General features: G+C 43.4%; 1 protein-coding gene across 1 annotated transcript in view; it reads right to left on the bottom strand.

Annotated features, from left to right (window-relative positions):
* The window catches only part of AGMO (alkylglycerol monooxygenase), a 388,184-nt gene that overhangs the window by 342,984 nt on the left and 22,994 nt on the right, over positions 1 to 22,206 (bottom strand). Inside the window, exon 3 of the mRNA XM_082259080.1 lies at positions 6,464 to 6,615. Within this exon, the coding sequence (XP_082115206.1) occupies positions 6,464 to 6,615 (152 nt within the window). The remainder of the gene's footprint in view (positions 1 to 6,463; positions 6,616 to 22,206) is intronic.

Raw genomic sequence — 22,206 nt, 5'->3', positions numbered from 1 at the left:
TCAGATTTTTTTTATTTATTTATCTTACTTTGGGCCATTCTGAAAATTACTTATCAGTTACATACAGCAAAATTAGTCTTGCAAAGAGGAAGTTGGTCACTGGCTAAGAAAAGTAACATTATATATATATATATATATATATATATATATATATATATATATATATATATATATATATATATATATATATATATACTGTATATATACAGTATATATATAAATATATATATATATATATATATATATATACGGTATATATATATATATATATATATATATATATATATATATATATATACGGTATATATATATATACACATATATACGTATTTTCCGGCGTATAAGACGACTGGGCGTATAAGACGACCCCCCTATTACATGATCTACCGGTAATACTTATACTTAGGTTACCTTGGAGATATTATACTCGGCGTATAAGACGACCCCCCATTTTTGGGGGATTTTTTTGAGGTTCAAAAGTAGTCTTATACGCCAGAAAATACAGTACATATATATATATATATATATATATATATATAAATATATATACACACATACACATACATACAGTGTATGCATACAGTGAAACAAATATCTTTAGACTATTATGATTACTAAGTAGTAGTCGAATCCCCCAAGTTCCCTTTATGTAAACCAATAGCCACTATGAACCTGCACTTCAAACTAGGTGACAGTTAGAAGCAGGGGAAGAGGGAAGAGCGCTAGGGAGGCCAGTCCTGAGTTGGTACACCCCAACAAATATGCCAAGTTGCATGATGAAGCTCAGGGTTGACAGTGCTGGAGCAGGCGCCCTCCCCCAGATGCCAGGGGAGTGGCGGCTCCAGGAAGGAGGGAGGCCAAGACTCAGGAAAGGTTAGACAGGTTGTGGTAGTGGTGGACTCAATTATTAAGAGTACAGAGAGGACAATCTGTTCAGGGTAAATGTAAAACGATCGTGGTAGCCGAACAGTATGTTGTTTACTGGGCGCTCAAGTTCGGCACATAGTGGATCAGGTGGACAGATTATTGGGCGGGGCTGGGGAGGACCCAGCGGTCATGGTACATGTAGGCCCCAATGACCAAGTAAGAGGAAGGTGGAGGATCCTAAAGAATGATTTCAGGGACAGGGAATAGATTGAGGAATAGGACCTCCAAGGTGGTTTTCTCTGAAATACTGCCTGTATCTCGAGCCACACCAGAGAGGCAGAAAGAGATTAGGCAACTGAACGAGTGGGTGAGGAATTGGTGTAGGAAGGGAGGTTTGGGTTCCTGGAGAACTTGGCTGACTTCTCAGTCGGCTACCGGCTCTTTAGTAAGGACAGGCTGCACCTTAATAGGGACGGTACAGCTCTATAGGGGAGAAAGATGGCCACAATGTTGGAGAGGCTTTTACACTAGGAGTTGAGGTAGAGTCAGTTAGGAGGGAGCAAAGGACAGAAGGTATTATTGGTGTCGGCAGCGACAGTAGGTCCGTAACGTCTACTATTGGGGGGTCTGTGCGGACAAACCTCAGACCAAACAGGAATAAAATTAAGCACTATTCACTATCAACGTCCACAAAACTAAGAGGGGTATATGCAAATGCCAGGAGCCTAGCTAATAAAATGTATGAGTTGAAACTGTTAGTACATGAGGAGGACATAGACCTTGTGGGAATAACAGAAACTTGGTTCAACCCCTTACACGACTAGCTGGCCAATATACAAGGGTATTCTGTATATTGGAAGGATAGGGAAGAATAAAGAGGGGGTGGGATGTGTCTCTATGTCAAGAATAATGTAAGGGTGGTAGAGAGGAGTGATATTATGGAAGGGATGAGTACGGAGTTAGAATCCGTGTGGGTAGAACTCCATAGGGAAGTAGAAAAGGGGAAAGTAATTGTGGGGGTTTGTTATAGGCCACCCAACCAAAGGGAGGAGGTAGGTACAGCTGGAATTTATATCAATGTTGGGTAACGCGGCAAATCTGGGATCAGTCATCATATTAGGGGACTTCAATTATCCCAACATTAACTGGGAAGAAGGGACTGCAAACTCCCTAAAGGCCGGTCTCGTCTCTTCATTGAAACCTTACAGGACAACTACATGTCTCAGTTGGTGGATTCTCCAACTAGAAAGAATGCAGTGCTGGATCTATTAATTACTAATGACCCAGATCTAATCTCAGATGTAGGAGTCTGGGACAACTTGGGTTCTAGCGATCACAGGATGATCACATTTATCACAAAATAGCAAGGCAAGAGGGGAATATAAGAACCCTAAACTTCAGAAGGGCAAACTTTCCCAAACTGTGCTCATTAATAGAGGAAATAAACTGGGACCAAACCCTAGGAACACTGACCATTGGAGGAAAAATGGGAATGCTTTAGGAACATATTAAACAATAGCATTGCAAAGTGCATTCCTATGGGAAATAAATTTAGAAGAGCCAAAGCCAAACCTGGCTGGCTAAACCGTAATGTAACAAAACTTATTAGGGGGAAAAAAATGGCCTTCAAGAAATATAAATCGGAGGGCACATTATCGGCTTTGCAGCAATACAATGAATCAAATAAGAAATGTAAATGCAAAATTAAAAGGGCTAAAATCAACTTTGAGAGACAAATAGCGGAGGATAGTAAAAAGAACCCTAAGCATGTTGCACACATAATTAACGATGATGGGAGGATGGTTACAGAGGACACTGAGAAGGCAACCGTCCTGAATGCTTTCTTCTCCTCAGTCTTTACACAAGAAAAGGAGGGGCACACTGACCATGACTGTATGGTTAGCAATACTTCAATGGACTTGCAGAGGGTGAAATCAGGAAAAGGCTGGATAAAATTAACACAAGTAAATCACCAAGCCCGTATGGCATACATCCGAGATTACTCAAAGAACTCAGTAAGGTTATATCTAGACCACTGTAAAAAAGGAGCAAGAAGCCAGACAATACGTTGAATGATCAAACTCACTCACCCAGTGCTAATATACCAAGAAAATTAGTAAAAACAATTGGTATAAAACAGACTCATAAAATACAAAGCCCAAAAAGCTAAAGCTGCTGCTATAATAAAATAGATAAAACTTATAAAACAAGTGTAACTGATTACACTCAACCAAGCTAATCAGTAACACTAGCAGCGCTAACATGTATTATAAATAGATAAATAGTAAAACTCATCAAAATGAAAGTCCATCAAAGTTCAAATGCACACGTTGAAGATAAGGATATCATTGAGCCTGAAGCAGTCCATTAAATAGTGCAACTATAACCGGAAGGTGAAATAAAAAGTGCAGCTAAAAGCAAAATCTGTGTGCCTCCACCAGCAAGCCGTGATCACCCATCAAAATGGAGACTCACCAGATCAATGAAAAATACATCCGTATATGCATCACAGAAGCTTCTTCCACCACTGGACCACCGGCACCGACCACTTGACTCACACCAAAGATCCTTTTCTTAAGCTCCCATATGCTCATTTAAGTGTAAGCACAACAGGGGACACATAGCGTAATTCCATAAAGTTTATTGAAATGCACACAAGTCCCCCAAAACCCCTCAGAGTGCTTCTCACAATCTCAGCATTAAAATGAAGGCATTCACGAATGCATAGGAACAGCGCCCATCCGCCTCTGTTCTCCACCCGACCGGCCTTTCGGTAACTTGGAAGTCGGATCGAGCAGCGTGGCGTGGCGTCTCTCGTCGACCGCGCACTCACGCCTTCGGGCGCAAGCAATGCATGAGGACACAAGGACATACAACGTGATTAGAGGAGAAGTGTTTTAACCTCAGGCTACGCAGGGGGTTCTTTACAGTAAGGGCTACAAGACTGTGGAATTCTCTACCACAAATGGTAGTAACTGCGGGGAGTATGGCTACTTTTAAAAGTACATTTCAAGGATCAAAACATTAAGGGCTATGTGAGATGATTACGGCCACACACACCTACACAGGTTGAACTGGATGGACTATTGTCTTTATTCAACCTCACCTACTATGTAACTTAATATCTAATGCTTAATTTATTTGGGGCCCTTGTGCAGGCATTCCAGTTTATGTCTATTGAGACACATCAGTTGCATGGATACAGCCCCTGCTCCCAATTAAGGACACACAGCCAAACGCACCTGAGCCCACACGAATGTCAGATTGGGAGCACCGGATGTGTCCATGCAACCTCTGCGTTCCAACAGACATGAATGGGGCTGCCTGCATGCAGAACACCTGTGCATCCCATGTGGGCAAACACGGCCCTCACACTGGTGTACACTTAAGTATGCCTATGTAAATGAGGCCATGCGGTGTAGGCATTTATATGTGCCTACATGTACCCATAGCAGTTCTCAGCCCCCACCCCCATGCACACACTTTGCCCAAATGATGGCCAATATGACAAAACGTCAGCACTTTCTCAAGCATCAGAGGATTATCAGTTGCCTGCTATGCACTGCTGATCTTTATGCATCATGACTTATTGAATAGTCCTGAAATGTGGAATTAAGCTTCATTTACCCAAATATTATCTTAGCTGTAGGGTTGGGTCTGGTGAGCTGAGTCAGCCCCCTGGCTTCTTTTACAGTATCTCACAAAAGTGAGTACACCCCTCACATTTTTGTAAATATTTTATTCTCTTTTCACGTGACAACACTGAAGAAATGACACTTTGCTACAATGTAAAGTAGTGAATGTACAGCTTGTATAACAGTGTAAATTTGCTGTCCCCTCAAAATAACTCAACACACAGCCAATAATGTCTAAACCGCTGGCAACAAAAGTGAGTACACCCCCAAGTGAAAATGTACAAATTTTACAAATGTACCACCATGCTTGACTGTAGGCAAGACACACTTGTCTTTGTACTCCTCCACTGGTTGCCGCCACACACGCTTGACACCATCTGAACCAAAAAATTTATCTTGGTCCCATCAGACCACAGGACATGGTTCCAGTAATCCATGTCCTTAGTCTGCTTGTCTTTAGCAAACTGTTTGCAGGCTTTCTTGTGCATCATCTTTAGAAGAAGCTTCCTTCTGGGACGACAGCCATGCAGACCAATTTGATGCAGTGTGCGGTGTATGGTCTGAGCACTGACAGGCTGACCCCCCACCCCTTCAACCTCTGCAGCAATGCTGGCAGCACTCATATGTCTATTTCCCCAAGACAACCTCTGGATATGACGCTGAGCACGTGCACTCAACTTCTTTAGTCGACCATGGCGAGGCCTGTTCTGAGTTGATCCTGTCCTGTTAAACCGCTGTATGGTCTTGGCCACAGTGCTGCAGCTCAGTTTCAGGGTCTTGGCAATCTTCTTATAGCCTAGGCCATCTTTATGTAGAGCATGGGTGTCCAACCTTTTGGCTTCTCTGGGCCACATTGAGTGTGGAGAAATTTTCTCGGGCCGCATATAAAATATATACTATAGTTAAGGTATATAAGTAATAAAATGCTGCCGCACCCTTCCCGCGCTGCTGCGCCCCCTGCCCCCCACCCAGCACTAATTTAACACAACTAGTGGATGATCCCCTCCGAGGCAGCCTCTTCCTACAGTTAGTTGGAAGCCGCTGTGGCCATGCCCCCAACTCGACTTCCTTTCTCCCCAGCAAAAAAATTAATAAATTGTCAGGGGGCAGTGGGCCGCATTGCATGCGGTTCTGGGCCGCATGCGGCCCCCGGGCCGCAGGTTGGACATGCCTGATGTAGAGCAACAATTACTTTTTTAAGATCCTCAGAGAGTTATTTGCCATGAGGTGCCATGTTGAACTTCCAGTGACCAGTATGAGAGAGTGAGAGCGATAACACCAAATTTAACACACCGGCTCCCCATTCACACCTGAGACCTTGTAACACTAACGAGTCACATGACATCGGGGAGGGTAAATGGCTTATTGGGCCCAATTTGGACATTTTCACTTAGGGTTGTACTCACTTTTGTTGCCAGCGATTTAGACATTAATGGCTGTGTGTTGAGTTATTTTGAGGGGACAGCAAATTTACACTGTTATACAAGCTGTACACTCACTACTTTACATTATAGCAAAGTGTCATTTCTTCAGTGTTGTCACATGAAAAGATATAACAAAATATGTACAAAAATGTGAGGGGTGTACTCACTTTTGTGAGATACTGTATATTTTAGATGCTCCAGCAGCCAGATTTCTCGCCCATAATTCTCAACGTATGCCCACCTGAGGATTTTGGGTCTTTTCATCCAGTGTCCCAGTTCCTCCTGTTATATTCTCTGTAATATAAAATAAATTAAAATCTAGCAAGAATGGCGGGAGCCCTTCATAATGGACAGAGCAGGTGTGCAGACCCGGGAACTCAGCACAGAGATCTCACCAATAAAGTCCCTGAGACATAGAAGAAACTAAGACGGGAGGTGTAAACTCTTTATCATCTACTGAAAACTGGAATTTCGGTTTTATGGGCACTGGCCCTTAAACAGTTCTGTTTAGTTGCATAGGAAGAGCAAATCCCCTACCGTGTGCCATCCGATGGAACCAATAGTAACCAAAGTCTACACCCAGGAAGGTCAACCACCATGTCCAAGGAGAGTCCCACGGAAGCTCTATCACTCTGTAGTTGTTCCAAACGTAGATGTAAGTGGTCACCTCCACGCCTCTGAATGCAACACTGCAGAAGAGAGGAAAGTGTCATTAAAGGAGTTCCCTGGTCACAGCACATACTTCGATTTTTTTAACATCAGAATTGCAAAAACAATACAAATAATAGTTATTATTTGACAATCAAATATAAGCTAGAAAAACCACCTTTCATATTGTGAGTGCTGCCTGTCTGCTGGCCGCCTCTTTCCACAACTTCCTGGATTCCCTGCATGCTTTTCAACTTCTCGTCCATTTCTAAGGTCTACATATCCCATGGTACTTTGCTGCATGGAAGCAGTGATTCCTGCACTATAAATGGGCAGTTATGGGACTTTAGATGAGACACCGGCGAGCACTGCTCAGCGCCCATTTTTTGTACCTTGTCAGGGATGGAGACGCTTGCTTTACAGGCGGGTTTCTCACTCAAAGTCCCCCCTTTTTACTAAAGGCATGGGGGTGTGTGTTTCCCAGCTGATCACTTTTAGTTTGCACCCTATGGCTATTACATAGCCATTCGTTTTTCATTACCAGTCATGGACTGGAGCAGATTGGGGGAGGATTGGGTGATCTCCAAGCCCATCTGTTTCCCATCCATCCATCAGCATTCATGTACTTCCCTTGTGGAGACACTCAGACACTCAGGTTGAGTAGTGTTAGGACTGCAAGATACACAGGGTGCCTTGTTGTTGGCCTTGCAGCTTATACATGCGTTTGCAAATGTGTGTTAACTAAACCCCTGTTTTTAACCTAATTTGTTAGACAGGTTTATTTGGTTTATTAGCAGACTGGTGGGTAAGTATATCAAACTAGGGACCTGCTGGTTCCCACACACCTTCTATAATCCCCCTTGCTTTTCAATTTTGTGATTTCTGCACTGACTCTGCCTCCAGAAACCCCTCCTCTCAGCATCTCTGTAGTTCAGAAGGTGGGCTCTGTGAAATGTGTGACACAGCGGTGCCTGCTCACAGGATCAGTGCACAAAGCAAGGTCCAGAAAGACATGGATGAACAAGTCTTCACAAAGTCCTGACCTCAACCCGATAGAACACCTTTGGGATGAATAAGAGGTCCCTTCACTGGAACAAAGGGGCCAAGCCCAACCCCTGAAAAACAAGCTCACACCATAATCCCCCCCTCCACCAAATGATTTGGACCAGTGCACAAAGCAAGGCCTATAAAGGCATAGATGAGCGAGTTTGGGGTGGAGGAACTTGACTGGCCTGCACAAAGTCCTGACCTCAACCCCACAGAACACCTTTGGGATGAATAAGAGCAGAGACTGCGAGCCAGGCCTTCTCGTCTAACATCAGTGGCTGACCTCACAAATGCGCTTCTGGAAGAATGGTCAAACATTCCCATAGACACACTCCTAAACCTTGTGGACGGCCTTCCCAGAAGAGTTGAAGCTGTTATAGCTGCAAAGGGTTGGCCAACCCAATATTGAACCCTACGGACTAAGACTGGGATGTCATTAAATTTCATGTGTGTGTAAAGGCAGGCGTCCCAATAGTTTTGGTAATATAGTATATGTATATATATATATATATATATATATTTTTTTTTTTTTTTTCTTATTGAATAATTACATATAGTTACATAATTAGTCTGATTGAAAAAATGTTTTCCTATTGGGAAAAAAGATTTTACATAAATAAATTAAAGCTGATCATTGTGGGCACTCCTGTCCGTGTTAAATAGTTTGTCTCATCCCTGTAACTGCTACATCTTTAGAACAGCTTGTTCTTTTGGAAAAACAACAGACCTACTGGCCAGGTCACCAGGTGAAAAAGGGGAAAGAAAGCCTTAAAAGAAGACTAAAGCCATCACAATTAGTTATTGGTAAACTGCAATATAATAAATGTTTGCTTTTGGGTTTAACCACTTGCCGACTGCCACACGACTATATACTGCGGCAGTCAGCCTCTCCTGGGCAAAGTGACGTATGGGTACATCACTCGCCCACGAGCCTCTAGGGGGCATGCTCCCGCCCCCGCTCGTTCCCTGATATCCCCGCGCGTGTGACCGCGATCTACCGAAGGAGAGGGAGAAAGACAGACGGCTGATGTAAACACAGCCGTCTGTCATTCTCCCTTAGATCATCGCAGAGGCTATGCGATCCTGCTATGTAGGATCGTATGTCTCTGTGATGATCTAACAAGCCACGCCCCCTGACAGTTAGAATCACGCCCCTAGGGACATGCTTAACCCCTTGATCACCAATAAAGTTAACCCCTTCCCTGCCAGTGTAATTTTTACAGTAACAGTGCATATATATAGCACTGATTACTGTAGTAATGTCACTGGTACCCCCAAAAGTGTCAAAAATGTCAGTCAAGGGTCCGATCTCTCCTCCGCAATGTCGCAGTCCTGCAAAAAAAATCGCAGATCGCCGCCATTACTCGTTAAAAAAAAAAACAATAAAAATTACAAAAATCTTTCCCTTAGTTAGTAAACGCAATAACTTTTGCGCAAACCAATCAAAATACGCTTATTGCGATTTTTTTTACCAAACATAGGTAGCAGAAAACAAATTGGCCTAAAATGTTAAAAAATTTTGATTTTTACATTTTTTTTGAGAATTGCATATAAAAAAATGTGAAAAATATTGTTATTTTTTTCAAAATTGTTGCTCTTTTCTTGTTTATAGCGCAAAAAGTAAGAATCACACAGGTGATCAAATACCACCAAAAGAAAGCTCTATTTGTGGGAAAAAAAAGACATCAATTTAATTTGGGTACGGCATCGCATGACCGCGCAATTGTCCGTTACAGTCACGCAGTGCCGAATCGCAAAATAGGGCCTGGTCTTTGAGCAGCCAAATCCTCTGGGGCTTAAGTGGTTAATACCACTTTTAAAAAAAAATACTTTAATACTTTTATTACTCACCTCTCTCGCTGCCCGATTTGTAATGTCGGTAAGAGAAAAGAACTGGTGAAGAGTGTTTCTGGTAAATTCCTGGCCCCCCTGCTTCACGCAGTGGTTCAGTCTACTGCCCCCTACATCACTGTTGTGTCCTGTAGTGATGTATGGGCCAGCGGGACAAACCAACAGAGGGCAGCAGGGGTGACCCAACATCCGACACTCTCGGAAGTGTTTATAAAATGTCCTCAGCCAGCTTTTTTCTTTGCTATAGTGGAGTTTGGCAGCACTGGAAATGGATACAGAGAATGCTAAATGTCTTTTTTTTTTGCAGGAAACACTTTATTTTCAACATCTATTCCTTGGTGTGTCAGGGTAGTTGCCGTACAGATCTGTGTCCATCATAAACTGGAATTCGCCCAAAGTTTCCATTTTTTTTTCTTTATTAATTGTTTCCTCGATTTGTGTTCTTTTATTATAATAAGCTTTTAATATACCTCCAAATTATTTTTCAGGGACAAAGTGTAACTTCTCCTCGAATTGGAAATCTGCAATTCCTGTTACTTTTTTTTTACCTTGGGTAAAAATCCAGCAAACCATTAAAAAAAAAAAAAAAAAAAACATTAATGCGAGAGCAAAGTACAAAGCTTCTCGTTACCAGATGAAAATCTGGCTGCACATATGAGAAAGGGCGGTTTAACAGTATGGTTTCAATCGCAAAGTGTTTTCTTCCTCGGGATAATAGGGGAGACCATTTGGAACGCAGAGTCAAAGTGTTGGTAAGCGGAATGTCCTATTTCCTGCACAGGTGCCAGGCCTTAAACAGACGCTCAATTTACGGCTGTGTCAGAGATCAGAACGCGCTGACACCGATCGATGCAAAACATGCCCGCGCCGCTGCAGCATTGGCCCCCCTTTTAACCTGTTAACGTGTGTTTAGGGCAGCATACCGTTATGTAGCAACAAAAGCTGGCAACATAAAAATAGTAAAAGAGATTTAAAGTGTATCTGAAAGCTACTACTTTTTTTTTTTTTGGGACAGAGCAGGGATTATTATCGTAATACATATAGGGGACTAGGAATTTATTGAGCCACAACATCCCCAATACCCATAATTACTTTCAGATTAACCACTTGAAGACCAGACCTTTTTTGGAACTATTTGATTAAAAGTTTAAATCAGAATCGTTTGCCTGAAAATTACTTAGAACATCAAAAATTATATATATATATATACAGGGCTTTTTTCAGCGGGAACGCAGGGGAACGCAGTTCCGGCACCTCTAGCACTGAATGTATGCCATGGCAAGGGGTGCTGGAGGGTCTACTGATGCTGGATCTATTGATGCTGGAGGGGATCTATTTTTGGATGGCAAAATTGGTGGAGGATCTTTTGATACTCTGGGTTTAATTGTTGCTGGAAGGGATCTACTGTTTGGGGAGGGGGTCTACTGTTGCTGGCTGCTAGAGAGTCTATTGATGCTGGCTGCTGGAAGATCTTTTGCTGCTGCTGGGGGGGGGGGGGTATATTGCTGTTGGCTGTGGGGGATCAATTGTATTGCTTTTCTTGTTATCATAACCAAATTCCATACATTCCACTACAAAATTATACTTGGCTCTATATTCTCTAAAAGGGGCTGTACTGGAAGCTGGGTAGGGGGTGGATCCAAGTGTCGGTGCTCAGAGGTGGTACCAAGGGTTAGTGCTCGAAGGTGGGTAGGGGGCGGAGACCAGGGCCGGAGTGGGTATGAAAACCAGCCCTGGAAAAAAATACATACCAGCCCCATAGCATTGCGTCGTCATACCAGCACAACGTCGATTTCTTGTTCATAAAAGGTAAAATCATGCATTTTAAAGCACATTTAATGAGTGCATTATTTATAGATAAGACAGATATAAAATCACACAAAGGACTTGTATATAAAGAGCAAAAAAAAAGTTGTAAACGTGGAGCAATCATCAAGATTAGACCCTGTATTAGGGGGAGGGGGGTGGATCAGCATTATATTAGGGGGAGGGGGGGGCAGCATTGTATTAGGGGCTCTAATATGCTCATTCCCCCCCCCTCAAATGCAATACAAGAGGATGAGGTTCCCCCCTCCCCCTAATACAATGCTTATCCCCCCTCCCCCTAATACAATGCTTATCCCCCCTCCCCCTAATACAATGCTGATCCCTCCCTCCCCCTAATACAATTCTGATACCCCCCCATCCCCATAATACACTGCTGACCCCCCCCCCTGGCCTCCTCCCCCTAATACAATGCTGATCCCCCCTCCTAATACAATGCTGACCGCCTCCCCCTAATAAAATGCTGAACCCCCCAGCCCCCTCCCCCTAATACAATGCTGACCCCTTCCCCGGCCTCCTCCCCCTAATACAATGCTGACCCCCTCCCTCTAATAAAATGCTGACCCCCCCCCGGCCCCCTCCCCCTCATACAATGCTGTTCCCCCTCCTACCCCCCTAATATACTACTGACCCCCCCCCCCCTGGCCCCCTCCCCCTAATACAATGCTGATCCCCCCTCTCCCCCTAATACAATGCTGATCCCCCCTCTCCCCCTAATACAATGCTGATCCTCCCTCTCCCCCTAATACAATGCTGATCCCCCCTCTCCCCCTAATACAATGCTGATCCCCCGGCCCCTTCTCCCTAATACAGACAAAAAGGCTAGAGTACAGATAAAGGGGATCAACTGGAATTTGTCATGTCCATAATTAAATACGTAAAAAAGAAAAAGGCCAATGGCCTGAATGCCCCCTCATGGACTAAACTGACAAATGCCATGCATAAAAATAAATGGTATTTTATTCAAAAATATTAAAAAGTATTCAAAGAGTACATAATACAGATTATGTCACTAAAAGAGAGACAATAAACATGTATATAGTTTGTTAAAACATATTGTACATATTAGATAGTGGTAATGGAATATACATATCGCCTGACATGTTTCGGACATCAGCTCGTTCCTCCATTGAACACCTTGACTGCTTTTGCTCCCTATGTGTGAACTGAGTGATATTTGGGCACAGGTGATACACCAGCCCTGGGTCCCTGTGACTTGCACTTAACAGTTGGCTTGAGAATTGCACTATGCACTTTCCTACAGCATCCTTCCACCAGTGGCACCTGTCGTTTTTATGATAAGCAGTACCCTATCATCAGCTATATTTTGTGTTGGCATTGGAGAAAAGCTAAGCACACCAATCTCTCACGGATACACACATACATATATACAGTGGGTACAGAAAGTATTCAGACCCCCTTAAATTTTTCACTCTTTGTTATATTGCAGCCATTTGCTAAAATCATTTAGGTTCATTCGTCTTCCTCATGAATGTACACATAGCACCCCATACTGACAGAAAAACACAGAATTGTTGACATTGTTGCAGATTTATTAAAAAAGAAAAACTGAAAGTTGATGGTGAGTAGATGGTGAGCGTTTGGGCTGGAACAGCAAGGAAGCTGGAGAAAGTGTGCTAACGGAGGTACAGTGTACAGGAACTCTGTGAGATGGCCAAGAGGGTCGAGGCTTAAAGCCTGAGCAGCAGTGCTTTTAGAGAGCCAGGTGGCTTTGGATTTTTCATTTACATGATTGCTGTGGAAATCTGAAACCCCTGCATGGGCAACTTTAATAAAAGTGGGCCAACAAGCCCTTAAACGGCACAACTGCATGGACTAAGCTCACTGGTAGGCTCTGCACTCAAGCTAAACACCCCCAAATATCACTATATATATATATATATATATAAACCTGATTCCAAAAAGTTGGGACACTGAACAAATTGTGAATAAAAACAGAATACAATGATGTGGAAACTTCAAATTTCAATATTTTATTCAGAATACAACATAGATGACAAATCAAATGTTTAAACTGAGAAAATGTATCATTTTTAAGGGGAAAATAAGTTGATTTTAAATTTCATGGCATCAACACATCTCAAAAAAGTTGGGACAAGGCCATGTTTACCACTGTGTGGCCTCCCCTCTTCTTTTTATAACAGTCTGCAAACATCTGGGGACTGAGGAGATAAGTTGCCCAAGTTTAGGAATAGGAATGTTGTCCCATTCTTGTCTAATACAGGCTTCCAGTTGCTCAACTGTCTTAGGTCTTCTTTGTCACATCTTCCTCTTTATGATGCGCCAAATGTTTTCTATGGGTGAAAGATCTGGACTGCAGGCTGGCCATTTCAGTACCCGGATCCTTCTTCTACGCAGCCATGATGATGTAATTGATGCAGTATGTGGTCTGGCATTGTCATGTTGGAAAATGCAAGGTCTTCCCTGAAAGAGACGACGTCTGGATGGGAGCATATGTTGTTCTAGAACTTGGATATACCTTTCAGCATTGATGGTGCCTTTCCAGATGTGTAAGCTGCCCATGCCACACGCACTCATGCAACCACATACCATCAGAGATGCAGGCTTCTGAACTGAGCGCTGAGAACAACTTGGGTTGTCCTTGTCCTCTTTAGTCCGGATGACATTGCGTCCCAGTTTTCCAAAAAGAACTTCAAATTTTGATTTGTCTGACCACAAAACAGTTTTCCACTTTGCCACAGACCATTTTACATGAGCCTTGGCCCAGAGAAAACGCCTGCGCTTCTGGATCATGTTTAGATATGGCTTCTTTTTTGGCCTATAGAGTTTTAGCCGGCAACGGTGGATTGTGTTCACTGACAATGTTTTCTGGAAGTATTCCTGAGCCCATGTTGGGATTTCCATTACAGTAGCATTCCTGTATGTGATGCAGTGCCGTCTGAGGGCCCGAAGATCACGGGCATCCAGTATGGTTTTCCGGCCTTGACCCTTGACAGAGATTGAGATTCTCTGAATCTTTGGATGATATTTTGTACTGTAGATGATGATAACTTCAAACTCTTTGCAATTTTTCTCTGAGAAACTCCTTTCTGATATTGCTCCACTATTTTTCAGCGCAGCATTGGGGGAATTGGTGATCCTCTGCACATCTTGACTTCTGAGAGATACTGCCACTCTGAGAGGCTCTTTTTATACCCAATCATGTTGCAAATTGGTCCTCCAGCTGTTCCTTATATGTACATCTAACTTTTCCGGCCTCTTATTGCTACCTGTCCCAACTTTTTTGGAATGTGTAGCTCTCCTGAAATCCAAAATGAGGCAATATTTGGCATGACATTTCAAAATGTCTCACTTTCAACATTTGATATGTAATCTATATTATATTGTGAATAAAATATAAGTTTATGAGATTTGTAAATTAGTCCATTCATTTTTTACTCACAATTTGTACAGTGTCCCAACTTTTTTGGAATTGGGTTTGTATATAGATATATATATATATATATATATAGATAAATATATATTTTTTAGCAGAGACCCTATAGAAAAAATGGAGATTGTTGCAATATTTTATGTCACACAGTATTGGTGCAGCAGTCTTTCAAATTTTTTTTGGAAAAACTACACTTTAACAAATTAAAAGAAAAACAACACAATATTTACCCCAATTTTTTAATGTGAAAGATGATGCTACACCGAGGAAATAGATACCTAACATATCATGCTTTAACCACTTGCCGACCGCTTACTATATATACAGTATACAGCGGCAGGGTGGCTCGTACAGGCAAAACAACGTAGGGAATACGTTGCTCGCTTGGTGGCAGCTAGGGGGCGAGCGTGCGCCGCCGGCGGCGCGCTCCCGCCCCTGATCGTCAGCGGGGAAGCCGATGCGCGTGTCAGGCGACTCCAATTGCCGCCTGACACCCGCGATCGCTCCCCGCTGAGAGAGGATGGTCGGCTGTTGTAAACACAGCTGACCGTTCTTCTGTCTGGAATGATCACAGAGCCCATGGGATCCTTCTATATAAGATCACATGTCTCTATGGTCATTTCAGAAGCCACGCCCCCCCACAGTTGGAAACACACCCCTAGGCTCACATTTAACCCCTTGATAACCCACGGGGTTAACCCCTTCCCTGCCAGTGTCATTATTACAGTAACAGTGCATATTTTTAGCACTGCTAACTGTAGTAAGGTCACTGGTACCCCCAAAAGTGTCAAAAATGTCAGTTAGGGGTCCAAGCAGTCCCGCAAAAAATCGCAGATCGCCGCCATTACTAGTAAAAAAAAAAAAAAAACAATAAAAATGACATAAAAATCTTTCCCGTAGTTAGTAGAGGCGATAACTTTTGCGCAAACCAATCAAAATATGCTTATTGCTTTTTTTTTTTTTTTTTTTACCAAAAATATGTAGCAGAAAATAAATTGGCCTAAAATGTTAAAAAAGTTTGATTTTTTTTTTTTTTAGGAATGTTATATAGCAGAATGTGAAAAATATATTTTTTTTTTCAAAATTGTTGCTCTTTTTTTATAGCGCAAAAAATAAAAATCACAAAGATGATCAAATACCACCAAAAGAAAGCTCTATTTATGGGGAAAAAAGACGTTAATTTTATTTGGGTACAGCGTCGCACGACCGCTCAATTGTCCGTTAAAGTAATGCAGTGCCGAATAGCAAAATAGGGCCTGGTCATTAAGGGGGCAAATCCTTCCGGTCTTAAAGTGGTTAAAATTGCACCTGTTCGTGGAATGGAGACCAACTTAAAAATCCTTAAAAAAGCTTTAAAATGTTTTACAGGATACCTGTTTAGAGTTACAGAGGATTTATTGCACTAGAATTATTGCTCTCGCTCTAACGTCTGTGTGGTTTGAGCTCCACTTACATATGCTTGCGCGACTTACATATGCGTTCACTTTTGTGCGTGAGCATGGAGGGTTGGGGGCGCTTTACTTTTTTTTTTTTTTACTTTTATTTAACATTTTTACACTATCCCTTTTTATTTATTTTTTTTTAGCACTTTTAATCCCATTACAACCCTTGTGATAGAAATGACCGAATACTCTTTATTGAGAGATCTGGGGTCAAAAAGACCCCAAATCCCTCATTTACCTTTAAAAGCAAAGAACATTTTTTTTTAAACTTTAACTTTAAAAAAAATATATATATATATATATATATTTACTATGGCCCAAGAACCATAGTTCTTGGGCAAAACCATTACATAGAGCAGGTAAGAATAACGTTTGTTTTTTTAAAAGAAAAAAAAACAAGCCTTCAATATCACTTTCTAACTGTGTGGGGTATGGACTCACTAGATAAACACAGAGACCTGTGTTCCTGAATAGGAGGAACACAAGATCCCTGTGTTCATCAATGGCAGAACAGTGGACGGCCTTGTTTACATCAGCAGACCACCGTTCTGTCTCCATGGGGAGCCAATCAGCGGGTCCGGCGGACATCGTTGTTTTGCGTAACTTTTTTTACTTGTCAGGGTGCTTTCAAGTGATATTAAAACCAGCCTGACAAGTAAAAAAATAAAAAGTTTTTGTTTATTGTTTTGTAGTTATAGTGCGGCAGGTCGGCTTTGTTACGTGAAACAACGTACCAATACGTCGCTTTGTGAGCCATTGGCTCCCGCAGCTGTCAATCAAATCCTGTAACACGGGAGATGAGGGTCGGGGCTGAGTCCTGCTGTCTGTGTCAATGGACACAGCAGCGGGACTCGTGAGTGCGCCCGCACGGGTGCCACCATGGAAATCGGCTCTCCGTGGGGGCACCCAATCAAGAGGAGGAGCCAGGAGCGATCCTGATGCCCCCCAGAAGAGGAGGATCGGGGATGCTCTGTTTAAATCCCTTACACAGAACAGGTAAGTATACCATGTTTGTTATTTTGCACAAAAAAAAACAAACCTTAAGGCTCGGTTCACATTCATGCGATGCAGGAAGGCTGCGAATTCGCAGCCTGTTCCCGCATCGCACACGCACCCCCGGCAGTTCACACTGCCATATGCGATACGCTGGGGGTGTCAATGTAATCTTAACGACACCCCCAGTTTGATCGCATATCGCAGTGCGATCGTGCAGTTCGCACAGGATGGGATCGCACAAGTGTGAACCGCTGTGCGATCCGTTCTTGATGAGGCTGCAAAAATGCCTCCTGTGCGTGTTTGCTCCGGGTGCGATGCGAATTTAGCCATACAAACTGTATGGCTAAACTCGCACCGCACAGCTGATCGCATGTAATGTCGGAGCAGTGCGCTCCGACATTACATGCGAACCCGGCACTCGCACAAATGTGAACCGGGGCTAAGTCCTGGTTCACACTTGTGCGATGCGGGAAGGCTGTGAATTCGCAGCCTGTTCCCGCATCGCAACGCACATCTGGCATTTCACACTGCCATATGCGATACGCAGGGGGTGTCAATTAAATGTTAACGACACCCCCAATTTGATCGCATATCGCAATGCGATCTGACAGTTCGCACAGGATCGGATCGCAGAAGTGTGAACCACTGCGATCCGATCCTGATGCGGCTGGAAAAAAGGGTCCTGTGCGTGTTTGGTGCGGATACAGTGCGAATTCAGCCATACAAAGTGTATGGCTGAATTCGCATCCGCACATCCGATCGCATGTAATGAAGGAGCAGTGCGCTCCGAATTACATGCGATCGCCGCACTCGCAGTAATGTGAACCGGTCACTTTAACATTTATTTACATGTTTCACATTAAAAAAAAAAAAAAACACACATTATTTCATTTGTAAATAACTTTGTAATGCTTTGTACCAGAATCATAATTTTAGTGTCATTTCAGAACAAATTACAGAATAAAATGCACATTTTATCTCCAGTAACACTATTTAGTTTTAAATTAACACTGTTAAAGAATAAATAAATAGTTCCATTGCTGGCAATGGAGGCTTCTTGTCATGTGATTTGGAACTGAAAAATCGCATTAAAAGTTACACCGGTGTGGGTGCATGCTGGATCAGTGACGTCAAAAGGAGGTAGTGCCACCAGGTGACATTACCAGATGGCCCCACCCCTTACCTATATAGGAACTATGGAGCCTGCAGTCGGTGGTTAGCCTTCGTCGCAGGCGGAGCTTATATATTTCTTTTTCTGGGTTCGGCAGTGGCGTCGTGATTTTTTTACTTTTAATAAAGGAATTGTCAAAAACTGTGACGCTCTTTTTTGGTTAATGGGTAGGAGTACAATGTACCCCATACTTAATCACATGGAGGGGACCAGGATCTGGGGGCCCCCTTGTTAAAAGCGGCTTCCATATTCTGATAAGCCCCCTGCCTGCACACCTTGACAACCACAGACCAGGATTGTGGGGAAGAGACCCTTGTCCTCATCAACATGGGGACAAGGTGCTTTGGAGTACCCCCTGCCCCAAACCACTCCCCCATGTTAAGGGCTCACTCGCCCCTTCCCTTTACTGGCTTTCCAGGCTGCATGCTCAGGTAAAGATCTGGTATGGATTTTTTTTTACATTTTGGCATGGGGGTTTCCTTTAAAATCTATTCTAGACCTAAAGGTCTGGTATGGATTTTGGCGGAGGACCCCATTCCGTTTTAAAAAAAAATGTTGGTGTGGGGTTTCCCTTAAACATCCGAACATCCTGCTGAGTGTCCTTCAAATTCGGGCATTCGCCAAACAGGCTAACAGGCGATGTTCGGGCCAAACTTTTAGCCCAGCTCGAACTGTTTGTCCAAACCACTCCCCTATGTTAAGGGCTCGCTCGTCCCTCCTTTTACTGGCCTGCCAAGCTGCATGCTCGGACGGATAAGGGTCTGTTATGGATTTTTTTTTACATTTTGCCATGAGGGTTCCCTTCAAAATCCACACTAGACCTAAAGGTCTGGTATGGATTTTGGGGGAGGACCCCACGTAGTTTTTTAAAAAAAGATTTTGGTGTGGGGTTTCCCTTAAACCTCCGAACATCCTGCCAAGCGTCCCTCGAATTTTCGGGCGTTCACCAAACAGGAAAACAGGCGATGTTCGGGCCAAACTTTTGCTCAGCTCGAACTGTTAGTTCAAACCACTCCCCCATGTTAAGGACTCACTCGCCGACTCCCTTTCCTGGCTTGCCAGGCTTCATGCTCAGATAATGGTCTGGTATGGATTTTTTTTTACATTTTGGCATGGGGGTTCCCTTCAAAATCCATACTAGACTTAAAGGTCTGGTGTGGATTTTGGGGGAGGACCCAATGCCGTTTTTTTTTTTAAATTTTGGTGTGGGGTTTCCCTTAAACATTCGAACATCCTGCTGAGCGTCCTTCAAATTCGGGCGTTCACCAAACAGGCTAACAGGCGATGTTCAGGCCAAACTTTTAGCCCAGCTCGAACTGTTTCTCCAAACCACTCCCCCATGTTAAGGGCTTGCTCGTCCCTCCTTTTCCTGGCCTGCCAAGCTGCATGCTCGGACGGATAAGGGTCTGGTATGGACTTTTTTTTACATTTTGCCATGAGGGTTCCCTTCAAAAGCCATACTAGACCTAAAGGTCTGGAATGGATTTTGGGGGAGGACCCCACGTAGTTTTTAAAAAAAAAATTTGGTGTGCGGTTTCCCTTAAACATCCGAACATCCAGCCGAGCGTCCCTCGAATTTTCGGGCGTTCGCCAAATAGGAAAACAGGCGATGTTTGGGCCAAACTTTTGCTCAGCTCGAACTGTTAGTTCAAACCACTCCCCCATGTTAAGGGCTCACTCGTCCCTCCTTTTCCTGGCCTGCCAAGCTGCATGCTCGGACAAATAAGGGTCTGGTATGGATTTTTTTTTACATTTTGCCATGAGGGTTCCCTTCAAAAGCCATACTAGACCTAAAGGTCTGGAATGGATCTTGGCAGAGGACCCCATGCCGTTTTTTTAAATAATTTTGGTGTGGGGTTTCCCTTAATAATTTGAACATCCTGCTGAGCGTCCTTCAAATTCGGTCATTCGCCAAACAGGCCAGCAGGCGATGTTCGGGCCAAACTTTTAGCTCAGCTCGAACTGTTTGGCCAAACCACTCCCCTATGTTAAGGGCTCGCTCGTCCCTCCTTTTCCTGGCCTGCCAAGCTGCATGCTCGGACGGATAAGGGTCTGGTATGGATTTTTTTTTTACATTTTGCCATGAGGATTCCCTTCAAAATCCATACTAGACCTAAGGGTCTGGTATGGATTTTGGGGGAGGATCCCACGTAGTTTTGCTTAAAAAGATTCTGGTGTGGAGTTTCCCTTAAACATCCGAACATCCTGCCGAGCGTCCCACGAATTTTCGGGCGTTCGCCAAACAGGAAAACAGGCGATGTTTGGGCCAAACTTTTGCTCAGCTTGAACTGTTAGTTTAAAACGCTCCCCCATGTTAAGGGCTCACTCGTCCCTCCTTTTCCTGGCCTGCCAAGCTGCATGCTCGGACAAATAAGGGTCTGGTATGGATTTTTTTTTACATTTTGCCATGAGGGTTCCCTTCAAAAGCCATACTAGACCTAAAGGTCTGGAATGGATCTTGGCAGAGGACCCCATGCCGTTTTTTTAAATAATTTTGGTGTGGGGTTTCCCTTAATAATTTGAACATCCTGCTGAGCGTCCTTCAAATTCGGTCATTCGCCAAACAGGCCAGCAGGCGATGTTCGGGCCAAACTTTTAGCTCAGCTCGAACTGTTTGGCCAAACCACTCCCCTATGTTAAGGGCTCGCTCGTCCCTCCTTTTCCTGGCCTGCCAAGCTGCATGCTCGGACGGATAAGGGTCTGGTATGGATTTTTTTTTTACATTTTGCCATGAGGATTCCCTTCAAAATCCATACTAGACCTAAGGGTCTGGTATGGATTTTGGGGGAGGATCCCACGTAGTTTTGCTTAAAAAGATTCTGGTGTGGAGTTTCCCTTAAACATCCGAACATCCTGCCGAGCGTCCCACGAATTTTCGGGCGTTCGCCAAACAGGAAAACAGGCGATGTTTGGGCCAAACTTTTGCTCAGCTTGAACTGTTAGTTTAAAACGCTCCCCCATGTTAAGGGCTCACTCGCCCCCTCCCTTTCCTGGCTTTCCAGGCTGCATGCTCAGATAATGGTCTGGTATGGATTTTTTTTTTACATTTTGGCATGGGGGGTTCCCTTCAAAATCTATACTAGACCTAAAGGTCTGGTATGGATTTTGGCGAAGTACCCCATGCCATTTTTAAAAAAAAATTTGGTGTGGGGTTTCCCTTAAAGATTCGAACATCCTGCTGAGCGTCCTTTAAATTCGGGCGTTCGCCAAACAGGCTAACAGGCGATGTTCGGGCCAAACTTTTGCTCAGCTCGAACTGTTTGTCAGATGCTCAGATAAGGGTCTGGTATGGATTTTTTTTTACATTTTGGCATGGGGGTTCCCTTCAAAATCTATACTAGACCTAAAGGTCTGGTGTGGATTTTGGAGGAGGACCTCACGTCGTTTTTTTTTTTTAAATTTTGGTGTGGGTTTTCCCTTAAACATCCGAACATCCTGCCGAGCTTCCCTCAAATTCGGGCATTCGCCGAACAGGGGATGTTCGGGCCAAACTTTTATGGATTTTTTTTTACATTTTGGCATGGGATTTCCCTTCAAAATCCATACTAGACCTAAAGGTCTGGTATGGATTTTGGGGGAGGACCCCATGACGTTTTTTACAAAAATTTTGGTGTGGGGTTTCCCTTAACCACTTAAGCCCCGGAAGATTTTACCCCCTTCCTGACCAGGCCCTATTTTGCGATTCGGCACTGCGTGACTTTAACGGACAATTGCGCGGTCATGCGACGCTGTACCTAAACAAATTTGACGTCCTTTTTTTCCACAAACAGAGCTTTCTTTTGGTGGTATTTGATCACTTGTGCGATTTTTTGATCATGCGCTATAAACAAAAAAAGAGCATCAATTTTGAAAAAATAACAATATTTTTCAAATTTTTTTTTATATG

The sequence above is a fragment of the Pelophylax lessonae genome (genome assembly GCF_965119305.1).
Source record: "Pelophylax lessonae genome assembly, chromosome: 5".
Classification (NCBI taxonomy): domain Eukaryota; kingdom Metazoa; phylum Chordata; class Amphibia; order Anura; family Ranidae; genus Pelophylax; species Pelophylax lessonae.
Note: the sequence above shows the minus strand (reverse complement) of the source record. Positions and strands in the feature narration are given on the sequence as shown.